The sequence below is a fragment of the Monodelphis domestica genome, chromosome 7, assembly GCF_027887165.1.
Source record: "Monodelphis domestica isolate mMonDom1 chromosome 7, mMonDom1.pri, whole genome shotgun sequence".
NCBI classification, from domain to species: domain Eukaryota; kingdom Metazoa; phylum Chordata; class Mammalia; order Didelphimorphia; family Didelphidae; genus Monodelphis; species Monodelphis domestica.
This window is the reverse complement of record NC_077233.1, coordinates 229,339,744-229,356,484: the sequence shown is the minus strand read 5'-3', so window position 1 is coordinate 229,356,484 and position 16,741 is coordinate 229,339,744. Positions and strand designations below refer to the sequence as shown.

The 16,741-nt window shown below is 40.5% G+C and overlaps 1 protein-coding gene and 1 non-coding gene across 7 annotated transcripts in view; both read left to right on the top strand.

Moving 5' to 3' along the window:
• Nucleotides 1-2,082: 2,082 nt before the first annotated feature.
• TRNAL-AAG (transfer RNA leucine (anticodon AAG)) lies at nt 2,083-2,164 on the top strand. The gene has a single exon. It is a non-coding gene; the product is annotated as a tRNA-Leu (tRNA).
• A 201-nt stretch (nt 2,165-2,365) lies between these two features.
• The window catches only part of POLR3E (RNA polymerase III subunit E), a 33,625-nt gene continuing 19,249 nt past the window's right edge, over nt 2,366-16,741 (top strand). For 2 of the 6 annotated variants that reach the window (XM_001366882.4, XM_056806531.1), the window contains exons 1-6: nt 2,366-2,716; nt 10,214-10,292; nt 11,204-11,254; nt 12,724-12,801; nt 15,706-15,821; nt 16,338-16,420. In XM_001366882.4, the coding sequence (XP_001366919.1) occupies nt 10,257-10,292; nt 11,204-11,254; nt 12,724-12,801; nt 15,706-15,821; nt 16,338-16,420 (364 nt within the window). In that variant the 5' untranslated portion in view covers nt 2,366-2,716; nt 10,214-10,256. Of the gene's footprint in view, nt 2,717-10,213; nt 10,293-11,203; nt 11,255-12,062; nt 12,565-12,723; nt 12,802-15,705; nt 15,822-16,337; nt 16,421-16,741 lie in introns of those variants that run through there. The other 4 variants (XM_016423886.2, XM_056806532.1, XM_056806533.1 and 1 more) reach the window with 3 other exon arrangements.

Here is a 16,741-nt window from a genome sequence, read left to right as displayed (position 1 = left end):
TTCTCCATCACCACAACATGAAAGTATTCTAGGATACTCAAACATTTATCAAGGTACCAACAAGGGTGGGCTACCTTTGGAATACTTAATAATAAATGACTCATTTTATACCTGGGGGAAATATAATGACTCCAAATGTACACCTGGTTCTCTCCTTGTCGACTCTCTTCTTTCCTTTTAGTGTTAAGGAATTTATTTTAGATGAAAAGCTTTGAGTTCAGTTATAATAGCTCTGAGTCCCCATTTAGGAAAATTACTGACATAGATTATACTGTTTACCTAACCTAACGTTTATGCCTATCTTTGGTTAACCCCTGACTTTTCACAGTTTACTAGAAAAATTTGGATAATGCAATATACTGTGAATAGACAGGTAATGAGAAGGGAAGTTTGGACGGAACTGCCCTTTTCTTGTGATTTCCCTAAGTCTGGGCCTTCCTCTTTGAGATGCCTATGGAGCCAATAGCTCTCTTCCATATTTTGTTTTTCTGTTATAGTCATTACTCCCTTTGCCCTATATTCACACTGAATCTCTTCTTTTTGAGAGAGCTGAAAAAATAAACTGTTCTATCTCCCTGATGCCAAGACCTTGACAGACTGTCTTCCACACCTCCTGCTCCTCTTCTGCCTCCAGGCTTCCTCTGGCTTTCTTCAATTTTTTTCCCCCTAATCCCTTACCTTTGGTCTTAGAATCTATACTAATATTGATTCCAAGAATCTATACTAATATTGATTCCAAGGCAGACGAACCTATATATTGCTTGTATATAGTTGTTTGCTATTGTTTACATCAAATGAGAGAAGCATAAAAGCAATAACTTTTGCATTTCTTTGTATAGGCATAGTACTGTCTCTTACTTAGTTAAGTGCTCAATAAAGGCTTTTTGTCTTGACTTCTTCCTTTCGTACAAATTGCTTAAGGAAGTCTCTAACACAATGGCTTTGATTCAAGAAGGTATACAGGTTCTGTTCACACTCTTTCCATCAAAAAATGTTTTCGTTTCAAGGAACCGAATGGAGTGGTTTCTACCTCTTTTACACCATCTTTCTTCTCAACGCAAATTAGAAATAATTAATATAGGATATTAATTATTATATTATTCTATAAAATAATTGTCTAAATTAATATATTATAGATTAGTTCATATTTATAATTTATTTTATAGAAACAATCAACATGTATAGATTAATATTACTACATTAATATATAATTATTTAATAGAACATTATAATATAAATAGTTATTATTTCTTCCTTCTTATGGTAATGAGAATTACACGTGCCACAATTTATGAAGCAGATTTGCAAATCATTGTCATTTTGTTCCCAATTCTTTCCTACCACAAAAAGGGCTGCTATGAATATTTTGGTATTTGTGAACACCAGAAGTGAAATTTAAAGAGTTAGTTCAATTTAAATTTTTTTTTAAATGATTGGTGACTTGGAACATATGGTCCTTAATAACCTTTTGCTGATTTCTACATTCCAGACTGTTGCTTGGTTTTGTTGAATTGCATTTTCCCCTACCTTTATTTTCTATTTTTGTTATAAGGGATGCCTCTCAGGGTAAAGAAGCGGGGGAGGAGAGAGAATACCATATAAAAAACAAAAGGCATTCATAAAAATAAGTTGTATTTTTTAATTTAAAAAAGAGAAGCCGAACAAAAGAATTAGTCGCCTTTTCCAGATGACTCAATTCAACGCAATAAACACTTACTCTTTAATATGCAGTATACGCAAGTCATTGATATTACCACTGGGAATGCAAAAAGAAATAGTCTTTGCTCTCCAGAAATTCACATTCTTGGGCTGGGAGTGGGAGGGAAGAGAGGGTAGATATGGTTTAGACATTTACCTCTTGAAATGCAAGACTGAAGGGTCTCTGGAAATCTCCGGCGCTTATTTCATAAAATCCAGAGATGTATCTGTAAGTGCATGAGATCTACCTGGGAGAAGCTCTAGCTTGTACAATTATTGTTGTTATGAGTCTCAAGTAATAGAAGAAAAAAAACCACAACATAAAAAAAGGCGAATATATTGCAATAGATTGACTAGATCTCAGGAAGCCACTTTTGTTATCTGGGTAGCGTGGCCGAGCGGTCTAAGGCGCTGGATTAAGGCTCCAGTCTCTTCGGGGGCGTGGGTTCGAATCCCACCGCTGCCAGAAATTGGTTTTTTGGTTATTCCTAGTCCATTGCGCTTCAGCGCCACCCTCGGGATAGCCGGAGAAATTATCAGTGTTAGAGAGGCGGGGGAGGACCACTCCTCTACGAGTCCAGAGGTATTGGTAGAGAAGAGGGGAAGGGAGGAGGAGGGAAGCGAAGCGAGGCGGCCAGGCGCCTGGGTACCACCTGCTGTTCAGACGTGAAAGTACATGCGGGGGTGTGGGGAGAGCTCCTCTCGGCTCGGCTCCGGGGCGGGGCATTATGGGTAAGAGGAAGAGCTGGGGGAGGACCAAACTCCCCCCACGTGTCTGCTGGAGTTTTACCAGCAACATGGCTGCTGCCTGAGAGAACCGTGCCCGCCGCCGCTGCCACCGCCGCCGCCGCCGCCGCCGCCCCTGCTGCCTTCGTCGCCTCTAGGAGTCAGCGAGGATCGCTGCCGATTCCTCCTCTTCCTGCTGCTGCTGCTACTACTCTTCCTCCTCCTCTTCTGCAAGCGCCCCCCTCTTAGCTCTCCTACCGGAGCCGCCCCCTCCCCGGCGTCCTCGGGCCAGGTGAGTGTATTCTTCTCTCTCCTAGGGGCCACGGGACGTCCTCGGGGAGCCGCGCTGGCGCCGGAGAAGGCCCCGCGGCCATGCTCGAGGGCTAGGCCCGGGCCGGCCCTGAGAGGGCTCCTGTGGCTGCTCAGTCCCGGGCTCCCTGGAGGGCGGGCCTGAAGGGGGCTGGTAGGGTCGGACCTTAGTTACGGGAGTCGGGCCCTAGTTGGGCACCCCTCTACCTTGCAAGCAGGGCGGGAGATAGGACTTCGGAGCTCCTGGGTCGGCCCCGGTGACTGGGCAGTGCCATAGGGAGGCGGCTGGCCAGGCTCCTCAGTGGCTCCTTCATTTCGGGGTGGGGTCTTCCAGGGACTGGCCGTCCTCTTCGACCGTAGACCCCGGGGCGTTCTTGTGCCTGGTAGTGCAGGAGTTGCAGGGGGGTGGGGCAGAAGAGGTTAGGAGTATTCCTCTGGGTCTGACCCCCCTGGGTTCCCTCCCTGTACCCCACTCCAGGGATGAGGGTTGGAACTGGGGAGGCCGAGCCCCGCAGGGCCTGTGCCAGGCAGGGAATGGGCACAGGGTGGGGTACCTTGAGGGTAACTCCCGGTGACTCAGGATCCTGGTGACCCGGCCATGCCAGCCTTTCTTAGAGACACCTGTCTTTGAGAAGAGAGCTTATTCTACAGTGTTTTCTCTCCAGGGAGGGTGACAGCTTGGAGGGGGGCAGGGGCAGGCGCAGGCGGGACCAAACTGACTTGGGCAAGAAATGACCATCGAAATGAAGTGAGTCCGTGTTGGGGACAGGTTCTGGAGAGAGAGGGGTCTGTAGTACTTTAGAAAGAGAGCAGAACAGATGGTAGATAGAGAAGACATTGAAGAGGAGGAGAAATCCTTTCTGGGGAAGCACCCAGGGATCCTGCAGATAATGGACTCCTTTGCTTAGAGCTGAATTCAATCAATCCCTGCCCTTTTTTTGTCCTGATCTCAGTTCTACCATCTTGCCGTCTTTTTAAACCCTTCTCTTCTGTCTTCGAAGGGATATTAAGTATGGGTTCCAGGGCAGAAGAGTGATAAGGGCTATGGAATTGGGGTTAAATGACTTGCCCAGGGTCTCACAGCTAAGAAATGTCTGAGAACAAATCTGAATCTAGGACTGCCTATCCCCAGGCCTGCTCTCTATGTATTAAGCTATCTAACTGCCCCTTACCATCCTTTTATTAAAGGCTCAATTTAGAAGCATAATCTCTTAGATCTGGAGGTGGCCTTGGAGACTAGGTAGTCTAATCCTCTCATCCATAAGGAAACAGGGACCCAGACGAGGGACCTGTCCAAAGTCATATGGCAAACTCTTGATTCTTTCCATTTGCCATTACTATTTCCTTTTTGAACTTATGTGCATTTGTGATTGATGCCTTTCATCTGCTCAGCAGGACTGAGGCTGCTTCTTTGGAGCACAGTGTAACTTATGACTTCACCATTTCTAGCTTCTCACACCAAAATACATGCACATAACCTTTCTGAAACCTCAAGGGCTGTTTTTGCCCAATCTCTAAGTTTGGGATTACAGACTACTTTAGTTCCTTGGGCCCATTTAAATTTTGATGAATTCTTAAAAATATTTTTCTGTTTTTGGAATATGGAATAATAGCACAAGTTTCCCTTTCTTTACCCTCCATAGCACAGCATTTTAGTTGAGAGGGGAGACCAGGGCAAGAAAATCGATAATCCGACCTCAACTCTGGATTCCTGGCTTTTATGGGAATAGCAGGGAGTAGGTATACTTCCTCTCTTGAGATCTCAGCATCACTAAACCTTAGCTTGCTCCAGGTTTAGTATCATGCACATTCTCTGAGTGGATTCTTCATGGTAATTTAGAATTGGCTTGGTTTAATTACTTATCTGTATCTAAGATAGATGACTGGAGAGCCAGATTAGAAGGACAATGACCTTAGATAGGAATTTCTATCAGTTCCAGGATGTTCAATTTTTCTTTTTTTTTTTTAATTTTTTTTATTCTTCCTGTCTCTTTTTCTTTCAGTTGGTACTGACAGTTGAGTAGGGAACCTGGCTATTGCTGTACTGCTCCCTGAGCAAACCCCCATCTGCCCACCTGGGCAGGTAGGTATGTGCTCTCCAGGCTTTCCTCTGACTCTTTGAGACAGGGTATTCATGAGGTTAGGAAGGGAAAAAGAAAGGGAAAGAAAAATTAAAAAGAGGATTCTTTCCTAGTCACTGATGGAGAAAAAAGGCAAGGTCTCTGATGATGAGATCTGTTCATAGATATTTCAGTGAGATGATTTTTTTTTTCTATATAGATATTCCCTCTACCTCAGCACAGATTTATAACCTCTCTGGGTTGATATGGGGTCAAAAAAGTTCATCATCATACAGTCATCCTGGTGATCTGCCTTTCAAAACTTAGATAGCTTGCTTCTTTAGAAACCAACAATAAAACCCCTCTCTTTCTATTAATTTCCATTCCACAGCCATTTCCAAATATAGCTTCCTATCCTTCACATCCCTAACATTTTGCACCCCTAGTCTCCCATTTTTCCAAAGGAAAGAGGGAGGTGGACTTCTTCAACTCTTATCCAACTCCAAGATTGAAAGGAAAAAATCCTTGCAAGACTAACCAACTCATCAACCAAGTATCACCTGATGTATAGGACTTCACACCTATTGTTCCCCACCTCTTCAAAGAAGGAAGAGAACTGCATTCTTATCTATTTTGGGGAGGAAAGTTTAGTTATTATAATTTCATGGCATTCAATTTCAGTCATTCTTTCACACTGACATTTATTTCTTTAGTTCTGTTTATATTACTTTGCATTAGTTCCTATAAATATTCCCATGCTTCTCTGTATTCATATTATTTATTGTTTCTTCAAATACAGTATTATTCTGTCATATTGATGTACTACACCTTGTTTTAGATCTTCCTCAATGGAAGGGCATCTTCTTTGTTTCCAGTTTTTTGCTACTGCAAAAAAATGCTTCTATAAATATTTTGGTGAATGTGGGAGCTATCTTATTATCATTGACATCTTTGGAGTATGTACTTAGCATTGAAATCTCAGGTGAAAGATGTACATAGTAATAGATTTTTATTGATATCTTTTGTTTTTACGTCATTAATATTTACGCTGCTTCTCTCCTCCCCGATTCCAGAGAGATCCTTAATAACAAAGAATAAAGGAAAGGGTAAGGATGAGAAAGAGGAAAAGGAAAAAAAGGAGAAAAAAATGAACAAAACAAATTGCCACTTTAAAGACTCTTGATGTTATATGCAGCTTTTCCTTTATCCTAAAAGGGATGAAGAGAGGAATCTTCTCATTTGTTTTCTGGGGCCAAGCTTGGTCATTATAATTTCATAACATTCTGTTGCTATTGTTTTATGATGATCATTCCTTACATTTATAGTTGTGGTTGTAGTAATTGTGTATCTTGTTTTCCAGGCTTTGCTCATTTCACTCTGTATCAGTTCACTTAAGTCTTTCTGGCCTTTTCTTGGTCATATTTGTTGATCCTTATAACACAGTAATGTTCAATACATTATTGTATCATAATTTAATTACTACCCATTGATCAGTACCAACTTAGTTTCAATTCTTTGAGATCACGAAAACATGCATATAAATATTTTGGAGTGTATAGAACCTTTTTGTCAGTGACTTCCTTTGGGTCTTTGCTTAGGAGTGGATTCTTTGTGGCAAAAGGTATGGACATTTTAGTCATTTTATTTGCGTGATTCCAGATTGCTTCTTGGAATGATTAAACCAATCTATAGCTTTATCAACAGTATATTAGTATTCCTAGCTTTCTGCAGCCTCTCCAACATTGACTTATTTTCCGTCTTTTGTCTTCTTTGCCAATTTGCTGAGTATAATTTGAAATCTCAGAGTTGTTTTGATTTGTATTTTCTTAATATTAGTGGTTTGGAGAAATCCTTGATGTGGTGGTTAATAATTTGTAATTTTTCTTTTGAAAATTGTTAATCCACAATCAAGCAATTTGTTAAACGCTTACTACGTACCAGTTATTGAAGATACAAATACAAAGAATGAAACAATCTTTACTCTGAAGAGGAAGCCACTAGTACACACACATGTATACAGTATAAATATAAAAAGAATAAATACAAAGTAGTTAAATATAAGGTAGTTTGGGAGGGAGAATATTAATGGTTGAGAGGAAAGGCTTTATTTGGAAGTTAGTTCTTGAGTTACATTTCAAATGAAGAGAGGAATTCTGTAAGACCAAGAGAGGGGTGAAGAGCAGGTGCATTCTAGGCATGAGGAATGGCCAGTGTTAATTCTTTGTATATCTTGGATATCAGACCCTTGACAGAGAGATGTCTTGAAAATTTTTTGAAGATAATTTCAAGGGATACAATCATTTTGTATTGTTTTCCCTTTCTGTGTTTCTCTTGATTTCCTTATATTTGTCATTTGGACTGATGGAGAACTATCCTATTACATTCATATACTTCAATTTGTTCAAACTTTCCCTAATTGTTACACACTCAGTTTTTTTTTGTTAATACAGAGAATACCATTATGAATATGAATATACAAATATGAATTTATATGTGATCTTTTATTGTGTCTTTGATCTCTTTGGGCTATAAGCTCAGCAGCAGGCTCTTTGGGTCAAGGGGTCAAATCATGACATATTGCACTTGCACTCACAACAAGGTGAAACTTTCCAAAGTTTTTGCTTAACCTTTGAAAACTCAGGATGACATTTGTGACATAACAAGGCACCAGAGCAGGGCTTTAATAGAACTACTAAATTAGGACACGTACATTTTGGGGAGTTTCAGTGTTCTATGACATCATCTGAGGAAGAAAAAATCCAGCTGGGAAAGAATCAAAGACAATGAAGAATTTGAGCTGGATCTTGAAGGATAGGTTGGGGTGGGGAAGTATGTGTGTACATTTTGTCCCCTTTCAATTCATCCTCTGCAGCTGTCAAAGTGACATATTTGCCTCTTTTTAAAAATGATGATATCTTAGCTTTTTTTGTATCACTTTTATTTCCAAATATGTTCCTCTGTCTCTGCCCTTCCACCTCTAAGTTTGTAAGAATAAAAAAGAAAGGGAGATGAAGCAATTTAACAAAACTAACCAAAAAATTAATCACATTTGATGGCATAGCATTTTTCTTTGAGACCTTCTTTGTTTATTATGTTTACACAGCATTCAGTTTCATTTTATTATTTCCATTTATAGTGTAGTCATAATGTATATTGTTTTCCTGGTCCTGCCTTCTTCACCTTGCATTAATTCATATAAGCTTCCCCATTCTTGTGAATTCTTTTAAAATTCTTACGTTCTGTTATAGAAGTGATACTAAATATTGGTTCCAAGGCAGAAGAATGTTAAGAACTAGGCAAGTGGGGTTAAGTGAGTTGCCCAGGATCACATAGCTAGGAATTGTCTGAGGCTAGATTTGAACACAGGACCTCCCATCTTCAGGCCTTGTTTTCTAACCACTGAGCCCACATTACTGCCCACATACATTATTTCTTCTGACATCATAATAAACCATAACATTTTTCATGCCACAGTTTTCTTAGATGTTCTCCACTTAGTAGGCTTCTATTTCCAGACCTTTTGCTACTATTAAAAGTGCTGCTTAATAAATACCTTGATGTGCGTGGGTTCTTTTTAATTATCAAAGTAATCTTATTAAAGCACAGATCTGATGTTTGTATCTCTTCTATTCAAGAAATTCCTGTACCTCCTTGTCACCTTTAGGATTAAATAGAATTGCAGCCCTCTGTTTACAGCCTAGGTCCAGGTGACCTTTCTAACCATATTCCATGTTCTTTGTATACTTCCTGAGATATTCCATCTCCTGTCTCAGTGCCTGTTCCTCACATGTGATCCTCTTATCTCCTGCCTTTGCATAATATGTTGCTTGAACCTAGAATCCATATATTTTTTAGCTCCTTAGTTTTGTTTACATTTTATTTTCTTAAAACCCTTATTTTCTGTCTCAGAATTGATACTACTTATGGTTCCAAAGCAAAAGAGCAGTAAGGACTAGGCAATTGGGGTTAAATGACTTGCCCAGGGTCACACAGGTAGGAAGAATCTGAGGCCAGATTTAAACCTAGGACTGCCTGGCTCTCAATCCCTAGTTTCCTTTATTTTATTTTATTTTATTTTTAATTTTTATTTGGTCATTTCCAAACATTATTCATTGGAAACAAAGATCATTTTCTTTTCTTCCCTCCCCCCCTCCCTCCACCTCTCCCACAGCCGACACACAATTCCACTGGGTATCACATGTGTTCTTGATTCACACCCATTTCCATGTTGGTGGTATTTGCATTAGAGTGTTCATTTAGAGTCTCTCCTCAATCATGTCCCCTCCACCCCTGTAGTCAAACAGTTGCTTTTCGTCGGTGTTTTTACTCCCACAGTTTATCCTCTGCTTGTGGATAGTGTTTTTTAGATCCCTGCAGACTGTTCAGGGACATTGCATTGACACTAATGGAGAAGTCCATTACCTTCGATTGTACCACAATGTATCAGTCTCTGTGTACAATGTTTTCCTGGTTCTGCTCCTTTCGCTCTGCATCACTTCCTGGAGGTTGTTCCAGTCTCCATGGAATTCCTCCACTTTATTATTCCTTTTAGCACAATAGTATTCCATCACCAACATATACCACAATTTGTTCAGCCATTCCCCAATTGAAGGGCATCCCCTCATTTTCCAATTTTTGGCCACCACAAAGAGTGCAGCTATGAATATTCTTGTATAAGTCTTTTTCCTTATTATCTCTTTGGGGTACAAGCCCAGTAGTGCTATGGCTGGATCAAAGGGCACACAGTCTTTTATCGCCCTTTGGGCATAGTTCCAAATTGCCCTCCAGAATGGTTGGATCAATTCACAACTCCACCAGCAATGAATTAATGTCCCTACTTTGCCACATCCCCTCCAGCATTCACTACTTTCCTTTGCTGTTATGTTAGCCAATCTGCTAGGTGTGGGGTGATACCTCAGAGTTGTTTTGATTTGCATCTCTCTGATTATAAGAGATTTAGAACACTTTTTCATGTGCTTATTACCTAGTTTCCTTTAAAACAGTTCAAGTGTACCTCTTTGATGAGGCCTTTCCCCATCAATGTCACCTCTCCCTGCCCCATTCGTATTTACTTACATGTGTTTGTGTGGTTTCCCCTGAAAGAATGTAAGCTCCTTGAGAGCAAGGACTGTTACATTTTTGTGCCTGGCACATAATAGGAGATTAATCAGTGCTTATTGATTGAGCATTGTCTCCCTAGCTAGCCTGTGAGATACTTAAGTGCAAAGATAGTATATACTTAAGATTAGGTATATACTTAAGTATTGTGGTATCTTCCCCATCACCCCTCCCAACAATTGAGTTCTGATACATAAAGCAGAGCTTCATAAATGTGTATTGATTTGACTTGGTTGGGCACCAGTGAATAGGAAGGAATGTCTGAGTTCTGCCTAAAGCTAAACAATTTCCCTCTTTTTCAGTTTGTGCCCCCAGAAGGACTGACTTTTGTTTGTCCATCCTAGTATGGCCAATGAAGAAAATGATCCAGTCGTACAGGAGGTAAATAGGGAATGGTACATAGAGGGTCCCTCCTAGCTTTTTCTGGAAGGTGAACCCCTCCATCACTATCTATGCATTTACTTTGTCTCTGAGTGCTCTTGGATTGATAGAAGTAGTGGGCCATTACCAATAGGAAGAGGGATTTAAGGGTCATGGAATGGATAGAGAGTATTGATGCATGCCCTTCTCTGTTGATTGAATGGTTTTTGAATAGTAAGTATAAAACCAGGGATATGAGGAAGAGTATGGTATAAAGGAGCTCAGGAAAGGAAAGGCCCTTGCCAGGTTAGGTGTAGGGTACTGTATTAGTTTCTTTTCTCTGCCTTATGGCCAATCTAGTCTTTTCTGTCAGGGTTGAACTAGGGCTTTTTGGAGAATGGAAACCATCATTTCTAAGCACCTTGAAGAGGAGGATCTTGGAGAAGAAAGACATTTGAAGAACTGGGGAAGGAACCCTAAACACTAACTTCTCCATCTTCAACCAATTAATATGAGTTTTTATAGGCAAGAGATAAGGCCAGGAACCTAGGACTATCCTTCCTTGAAGAGGAGGAGATGCCTCTCATCCCCCAATATATCCTCAAGAATCACACACACACACACTCCTACAACCAAGGTTAGCAGGGAGGTGATGTACGTAGTACAGAGGGGACCATTTCAATAGTTTGTCTTTGTGACGTTTTGTAAGGAAGCTTGTTGGCTAATTGTATATATTTGAGCCTTAGGTCTTTTTAGGAGCAAAAGAACTACCTCTGTCCATAGAAACTTACCTCTCTGAGTCATAGCCTAGGTGATGGGTACCTGCTTCTTGGGAGATAGGGAAGGAAGCAAAATGATGGTACCTTGGGGGTAGGTCATGGCCCTTTGCATAGTGTTCCTGGTAAAGTCTTTTGTTTTGTTTCTCTCTTCAGATTGATGTATACCTGGCCAAAAGCCTTGCAGAGAAGCTCTACCTATTTCAGGTAATTATAGGAGTTGAAAATTTGAAAATATAATTATAATGGTATTCCAATGGTGCTTTGAAATCTTGGACTTTCTTTTATTGTGAGGGTGGCTAGGCTATTTTTTCTTCTTCTAATTTTATAAAGGAAAATTGAGCCTTGATTGGTTGCCCATCAAGTCATGGACAGATCTTGAATTAAAACTTAAAGACCCGTCTCTGTTTGAGATGGGTCAGCAGCAGTGCTCCAACATGATGGTTGAGAGGTAGCTACCCACTGAAGGTATAGGCTTGGGTGTGGAGGTGGTACTGGATTAGATACTTAAAAGATGTCCTACTTCTGAATGGTTTCTTCTCCCTACCTTCTTTTCCTTTCCAGGGGGTTCATCACATACCCCTTGCTGGAACCTGCTTCTTGCTACCTCTTCTATTCCTTTTTCTCTTCTTCTCCTTCTGGATTCCCATTGCTCAGCCTATTATTTGGGTAGGCTTTAAGCTACAGGTTCAGGAAATAGCAGCTCATTGGCATGCTTTTTGAGTGAAGTTTTGAGAAATAACTCATTTCCTTATTCTGGGATTTAGTTGTCCTAAAACAGCTTCTACATGTGGCTCCATATAAGGGTAATGTGTTTATTAGACTGTGGGTTTTGTCAGACCTTATCCAATCTGGAGAAACGAAACAGTGAATTGAAAATGATGTTAATTAATCCTTTGAATTTATGCATCTGCTTTGGTACATTGTTCCACTTTTTCTCATAATAACCATATGAGGTTAGTAGGGATGGTTATCATCTTTTTTGCAAATTAGGGAAAAAAAAGACTCAGAGAGTAAATGATGTACTCAAGGTCATAGAACTGATTCATGGCATTTTCAGGGTGAGAAACCAGATTTCCTGATTTTTGACCTAATATTTTTTTTTTTCCAAAAACTATACCTCTCTGGTTAACAAAAGTAAGGGGACATTCTAGATTGCTTTATTTTATGCCAGCTGGCGTGTATTTTTTCATTTCCCTTCCTGGTTGTCATGTTTGAATCAGGGTAGTTGGACCTCAAGTTCTGATTCTTCCATCGTCAAAGCAACTGCTTCAAGAGCCTCAGTATAGGGAATAGCAATTCTTCAGGCCCAAGCCAGGGACAGGTTGCAGAAAGTATGACTAATGTCTGGAAGAAAGTAAACCAAGGTGAAGAGAAACAACTTTGCTCCAGTGAAAGGATCCACTGTGTCACATCACAAATCTGGAACCTCTCAGATCACTGTAAAATAATTTATTTTTGAGTTTCCCTTGCTGAGATTCTAGATTATAGTCAGGGGAGAAAGACTTGAGAAAGAGGTAATGCTTACTCTTCTTTTTTGACTCTCTTCCCTGGATAGTTTTACTAGGATTTTCCTGTTTCCCTAGTCTTGAGCTTTTCAGCCTACACTGTAGGAGTGGGGAGTGGTGGTAAGTGATGAACCTGGTAGCTCAGTATTTGGTACTTTTCTTCTACAGTACCCTGTCCGCCCAGCCTCGATGACTTATGATGACATCCCTCATCTGTCAGCCAAGATCAAACCAAAGCAACAAAAAGTAGGATTGTGCCATTTGGTTATATTTTGGGAAGGGGAAAATGGGATTGGAGAGGAGAGTGGAAGCTGAGGTTGTATGTAGAGAGGGATAGGGCCAGATTTGGAAGGAGAAGATTCAGGGAAGAAAGAAAAGGCAACCCCAAAGTAAAACTGATTTTGAGATTAAGAAGGAAGTATATTAGCAAGAATCTTAATTTCATACTTCATACTAGGGTCTCTAGAAGTTAACTCTTATGATGGGAATTCATTGGGCTCTGTCAGGGAGGTTATTTCAACTTCCTGCCCAGTCTTAGCTTCACTGGAAAATGTGAATTGAATTGAAAGGACTAGACACTTGAGTAAAGGAAATAAATGATGTAAAAGAGTAGAGTGTCTTAGGATGGGGCAATATTTAATCCCTCCTGTGTACCAGGCATTGTGCTATGTGCTTTGGGGACACAGATAATGAAAAAGTGATCCCCATCTTTGAAAGAATTAATAGTACTAAGAGAGTTGAGAGATGTACCTAATGCATATAATACAAAACAAAATGTAATAAGTGCTATGGGAATTTAAAGGAAGAATTCACTTTTGGGAAGGCAGAGACCAGGGGGAAAAAACTTCAAGGAGAAAGCATTTGAGTTGGATCTTGAAAGTACAGTGCTTGTCACTTAGTATGTGCTATATAAATCTTAGCTCTTACTTCTATTACCACTACTATTATTATTGAAATTGAGAGAGGAGAAAGTGAATAGTTCAATTTGGTTGGAGAATAGTTGTATATACTAGCAAATAATGGGATACAAATCTTGAAAACTAGATTCCAGCTGAAGTGTAGAGAGCCTTGAATGCCATGGTAAAAAGTTTGACTTGGTCATTGAGGAGCAATAAAGAATTTTGAGCATGGAGTAAGTATAATTAAATTTGTTAATAGTTCTGTAGAGTGGCGTGGAGGGGAGACCAGGTCTGAGTCTGAAGGAGGCAGATAGTAAAGAGGGATTGAGCTGGGAGGTGGCAATAGAAATAGAACAGTGAGGAGGCACTGGGCAGATGGTAGAAATAGAAGCAAAAGAACAGGATTGTGGAACCTAAAGAAAGGAGGTGGCAAAGCTGATGTCTCTGAGGCTGGCAGTGTGACATTCTTAAAGGGGAGAAGTTTAGGAAGAAGAGCCTGCTTAGAGAGGAAGATATGTTTAATTTTGAATAAGTTTCAATTGAAGAGAGAGGTAAGGATAGAGGAGGAGTTTTCTAAGTAGAGATGATACCTGATTATGGGCATGGATAAGGTCAATAAAGAACATGTAGAGTGTTTTTTTAAGAAGTTAAGGAGAGAATCTGTGCTGCTGGTTCCATTTAGGGGGTGGGCAGTAAGAGAGAGAGGAGGGAGGGACATTAAGGACACAAAAAATGACTTAAGGAGACTCTAGAGCGGTGAGGGCAAACCTTTTAGAGACTGAGAGCCCAAACTGCAACCCTCACACCACATGTTAAGGAACATCCCCCACTCCCCCAACTTTACTACCACTCCCATTGGGCTGCTAAGCAGAGTAGGGGCAAGTGATGAAATGTCCTCAGGCTTGCATGGAGAGGGGTAGGAGGGAAGCCATCTCTGGCATGTGTTCCATAGGTTTGCCAACACAGCTCAACATCAGGGGTGCCAAGAGAGGCAGAATTTCAAGGAAGTGTAATGATTAGCATTTGTTGAAGAGACAGCAAGGAAGACTGATAAAAAGGGTCATTAGAGTTTGCTGACTTTAAGGAAACTTATTTCAGTAGAGGGATTGAATGTGAAGCTTTTTTGCAAGTAAGTGTATATAGGTCATGTTGCTCATTATACCTTTCAAGATGTTTTTTCTCCTTGTTGAGGGGCCTGAGGTCTCTGCAGATATACAGAGGGCTACTTGCCATAATCCTTTTCTGAGTATCTTCAAAAACTCAAGAGGTCTTGCTTGCTCTAGCTCTAGGTGTTTGTGTGCTTAGGGCTGGGTGGGGACAAGTTCAGTCCTAAAGTTGTAGGTTGAGCTCAGGTTCTATGGGACTGAAGGTGAGGAACAAGAGTAGGGAGAACCTGAGATGGGGAAAGACCAATGTAAAAAGTCTGAGAGGTCATCTGTCCTCAGTGGTTTCTTACTGTGGGAAAATAAGAACTTCCTATTCATTCTCCTCCCCAAAGGATGATGCAATCACCTGTGGAATAATTTTTTTATTAGAATTTTAATTCTACATAGATGAGAAAATTTTTTTCCAATTACATGTAAAAACAATTTTAAACATTTGTTTTTTAAATTTTTATTTCCAAATTCTCTCACCTTGATATAAATTATACATGTGCAGTCATCCAAAACATATTTCCATATTAGCCATGTTGTGAAAGAAAATAATACCAAAAAAGGAGAAGAAAAATAAAGTTAAAAAAAGTGTGTGCTTCAGTCTGCATTCAGATTCCATAGGTTCTTTCTCTGGAGATAGATCAAATTTTTCTTCATGAGTTCTTTGGAATTGTCTTTGAGTATTGTATTGCTGAGAATAGTTAAGCCTTTCTCAGCTGATCATCATACAATATTGGTATTACTATGTATAATGTTATCCTGGTTCTGTTCACTTTGCTTCAGTTCATCTTGCCTGCTTGTCATTTCTTATAGTGCAATAGTATCCTATTGCAGTCATATACCACAGCTTTTTCAGTCATCCTCCAGTTGGTGGTATCCCTTCAATTTCTAATTCTTTGACACCACAAAAAGATCTGATATAAATAATTTTGTTTACATAGGTCCCTTTCCTTTTTTTAAAAGTATTTCTTTGGGATATAAGCTAGTAGTGGTATTGCTGGTTTAGAAAGTATGCACGTTTTTATGGACCTTTGGGACATAGTCCTTGGAACTGTTTTTAATCAGGAATGTTTTTTACCTGGAATGATTACCTGCAGGTGGAACTGGAAATGGCTATTGACACCATGAATCCCAACTATTGCCGAAGCAAAGGGGAGCAGATAGCACTCAATGTGGATGGCACCTGCACAGATGAGACAAGCACCTATTCCACGTGGGTCCTCTTGCTGCTTCAGGGGATGGTCCCCTGCACCCTTTGCTCCATGAGCTTTCCAGGAAACCGGTCTGAGACTTCAGGCCTCTAGACCAAACTTTTTCAGTGTAGGCTTCATTAAGGTGAACTACCTACCCTCTTAACAGTGCCCACCAAATCAGTATTTAATTTCTCAACCTTGTTTCTGATACTTGTTATATGTGTAACCCTGGACAAGCCACTCAGATTCTCTCAGCCCTAGCTTTTTCTTCTGTAAAATGGAGATGTGAATAGCACTTATTTCCTAGGGTTGTTGCAAGAACCAAATGAGATAATGTATGTATGATCTCAAATAACACTCTATAGAAAAGCCAGCTTTCGTTGAGTTGGCAACCAGATTGGATTCTTTAGGAATTGAGAAAAGGGCAGGTAACTTCTTCAAAGGAAATTCTCATATCCTGAGCAAGGAAAATTCTTGTCCAGCCTGCCCTTCCCCATCTTCCTCCTTTTAACCATAGGGTCCTGCTGTATTTCCAGGAAGCTGATGGACAAACAGACGTTCTGTTCTTCACAGACCACAAGCAACACCTCCCGATATGCTGCCGCTCTCTACAGAAAAGGTGATTGAGGTTGGAAGCTGCTTCCTGGGCAGGGAGTAGGGGGAAGGAGGGAAGAAATATTTGACCTGTAGCAAAGGAGTTTACCCACTTATGATCCAAATCTCTTTCAGAACTTTTGTTATTGGGGGCAACTGGGTAGCTCAGTGGATGGAGAGCCAGTCCTAGAGACGGAAGTCCTAGGTTCAAATCTGGCCTCAGTCACTTCCCAGCTGTGTGACCCTAGGCAAGTCACTTGACCCCCATTGCCTAACCCTTACCACTCTTCTGCCTTGGAGCCAATATACAGTATTGACTCCCAAGACGGAAGGTAAGGGTTTAAAA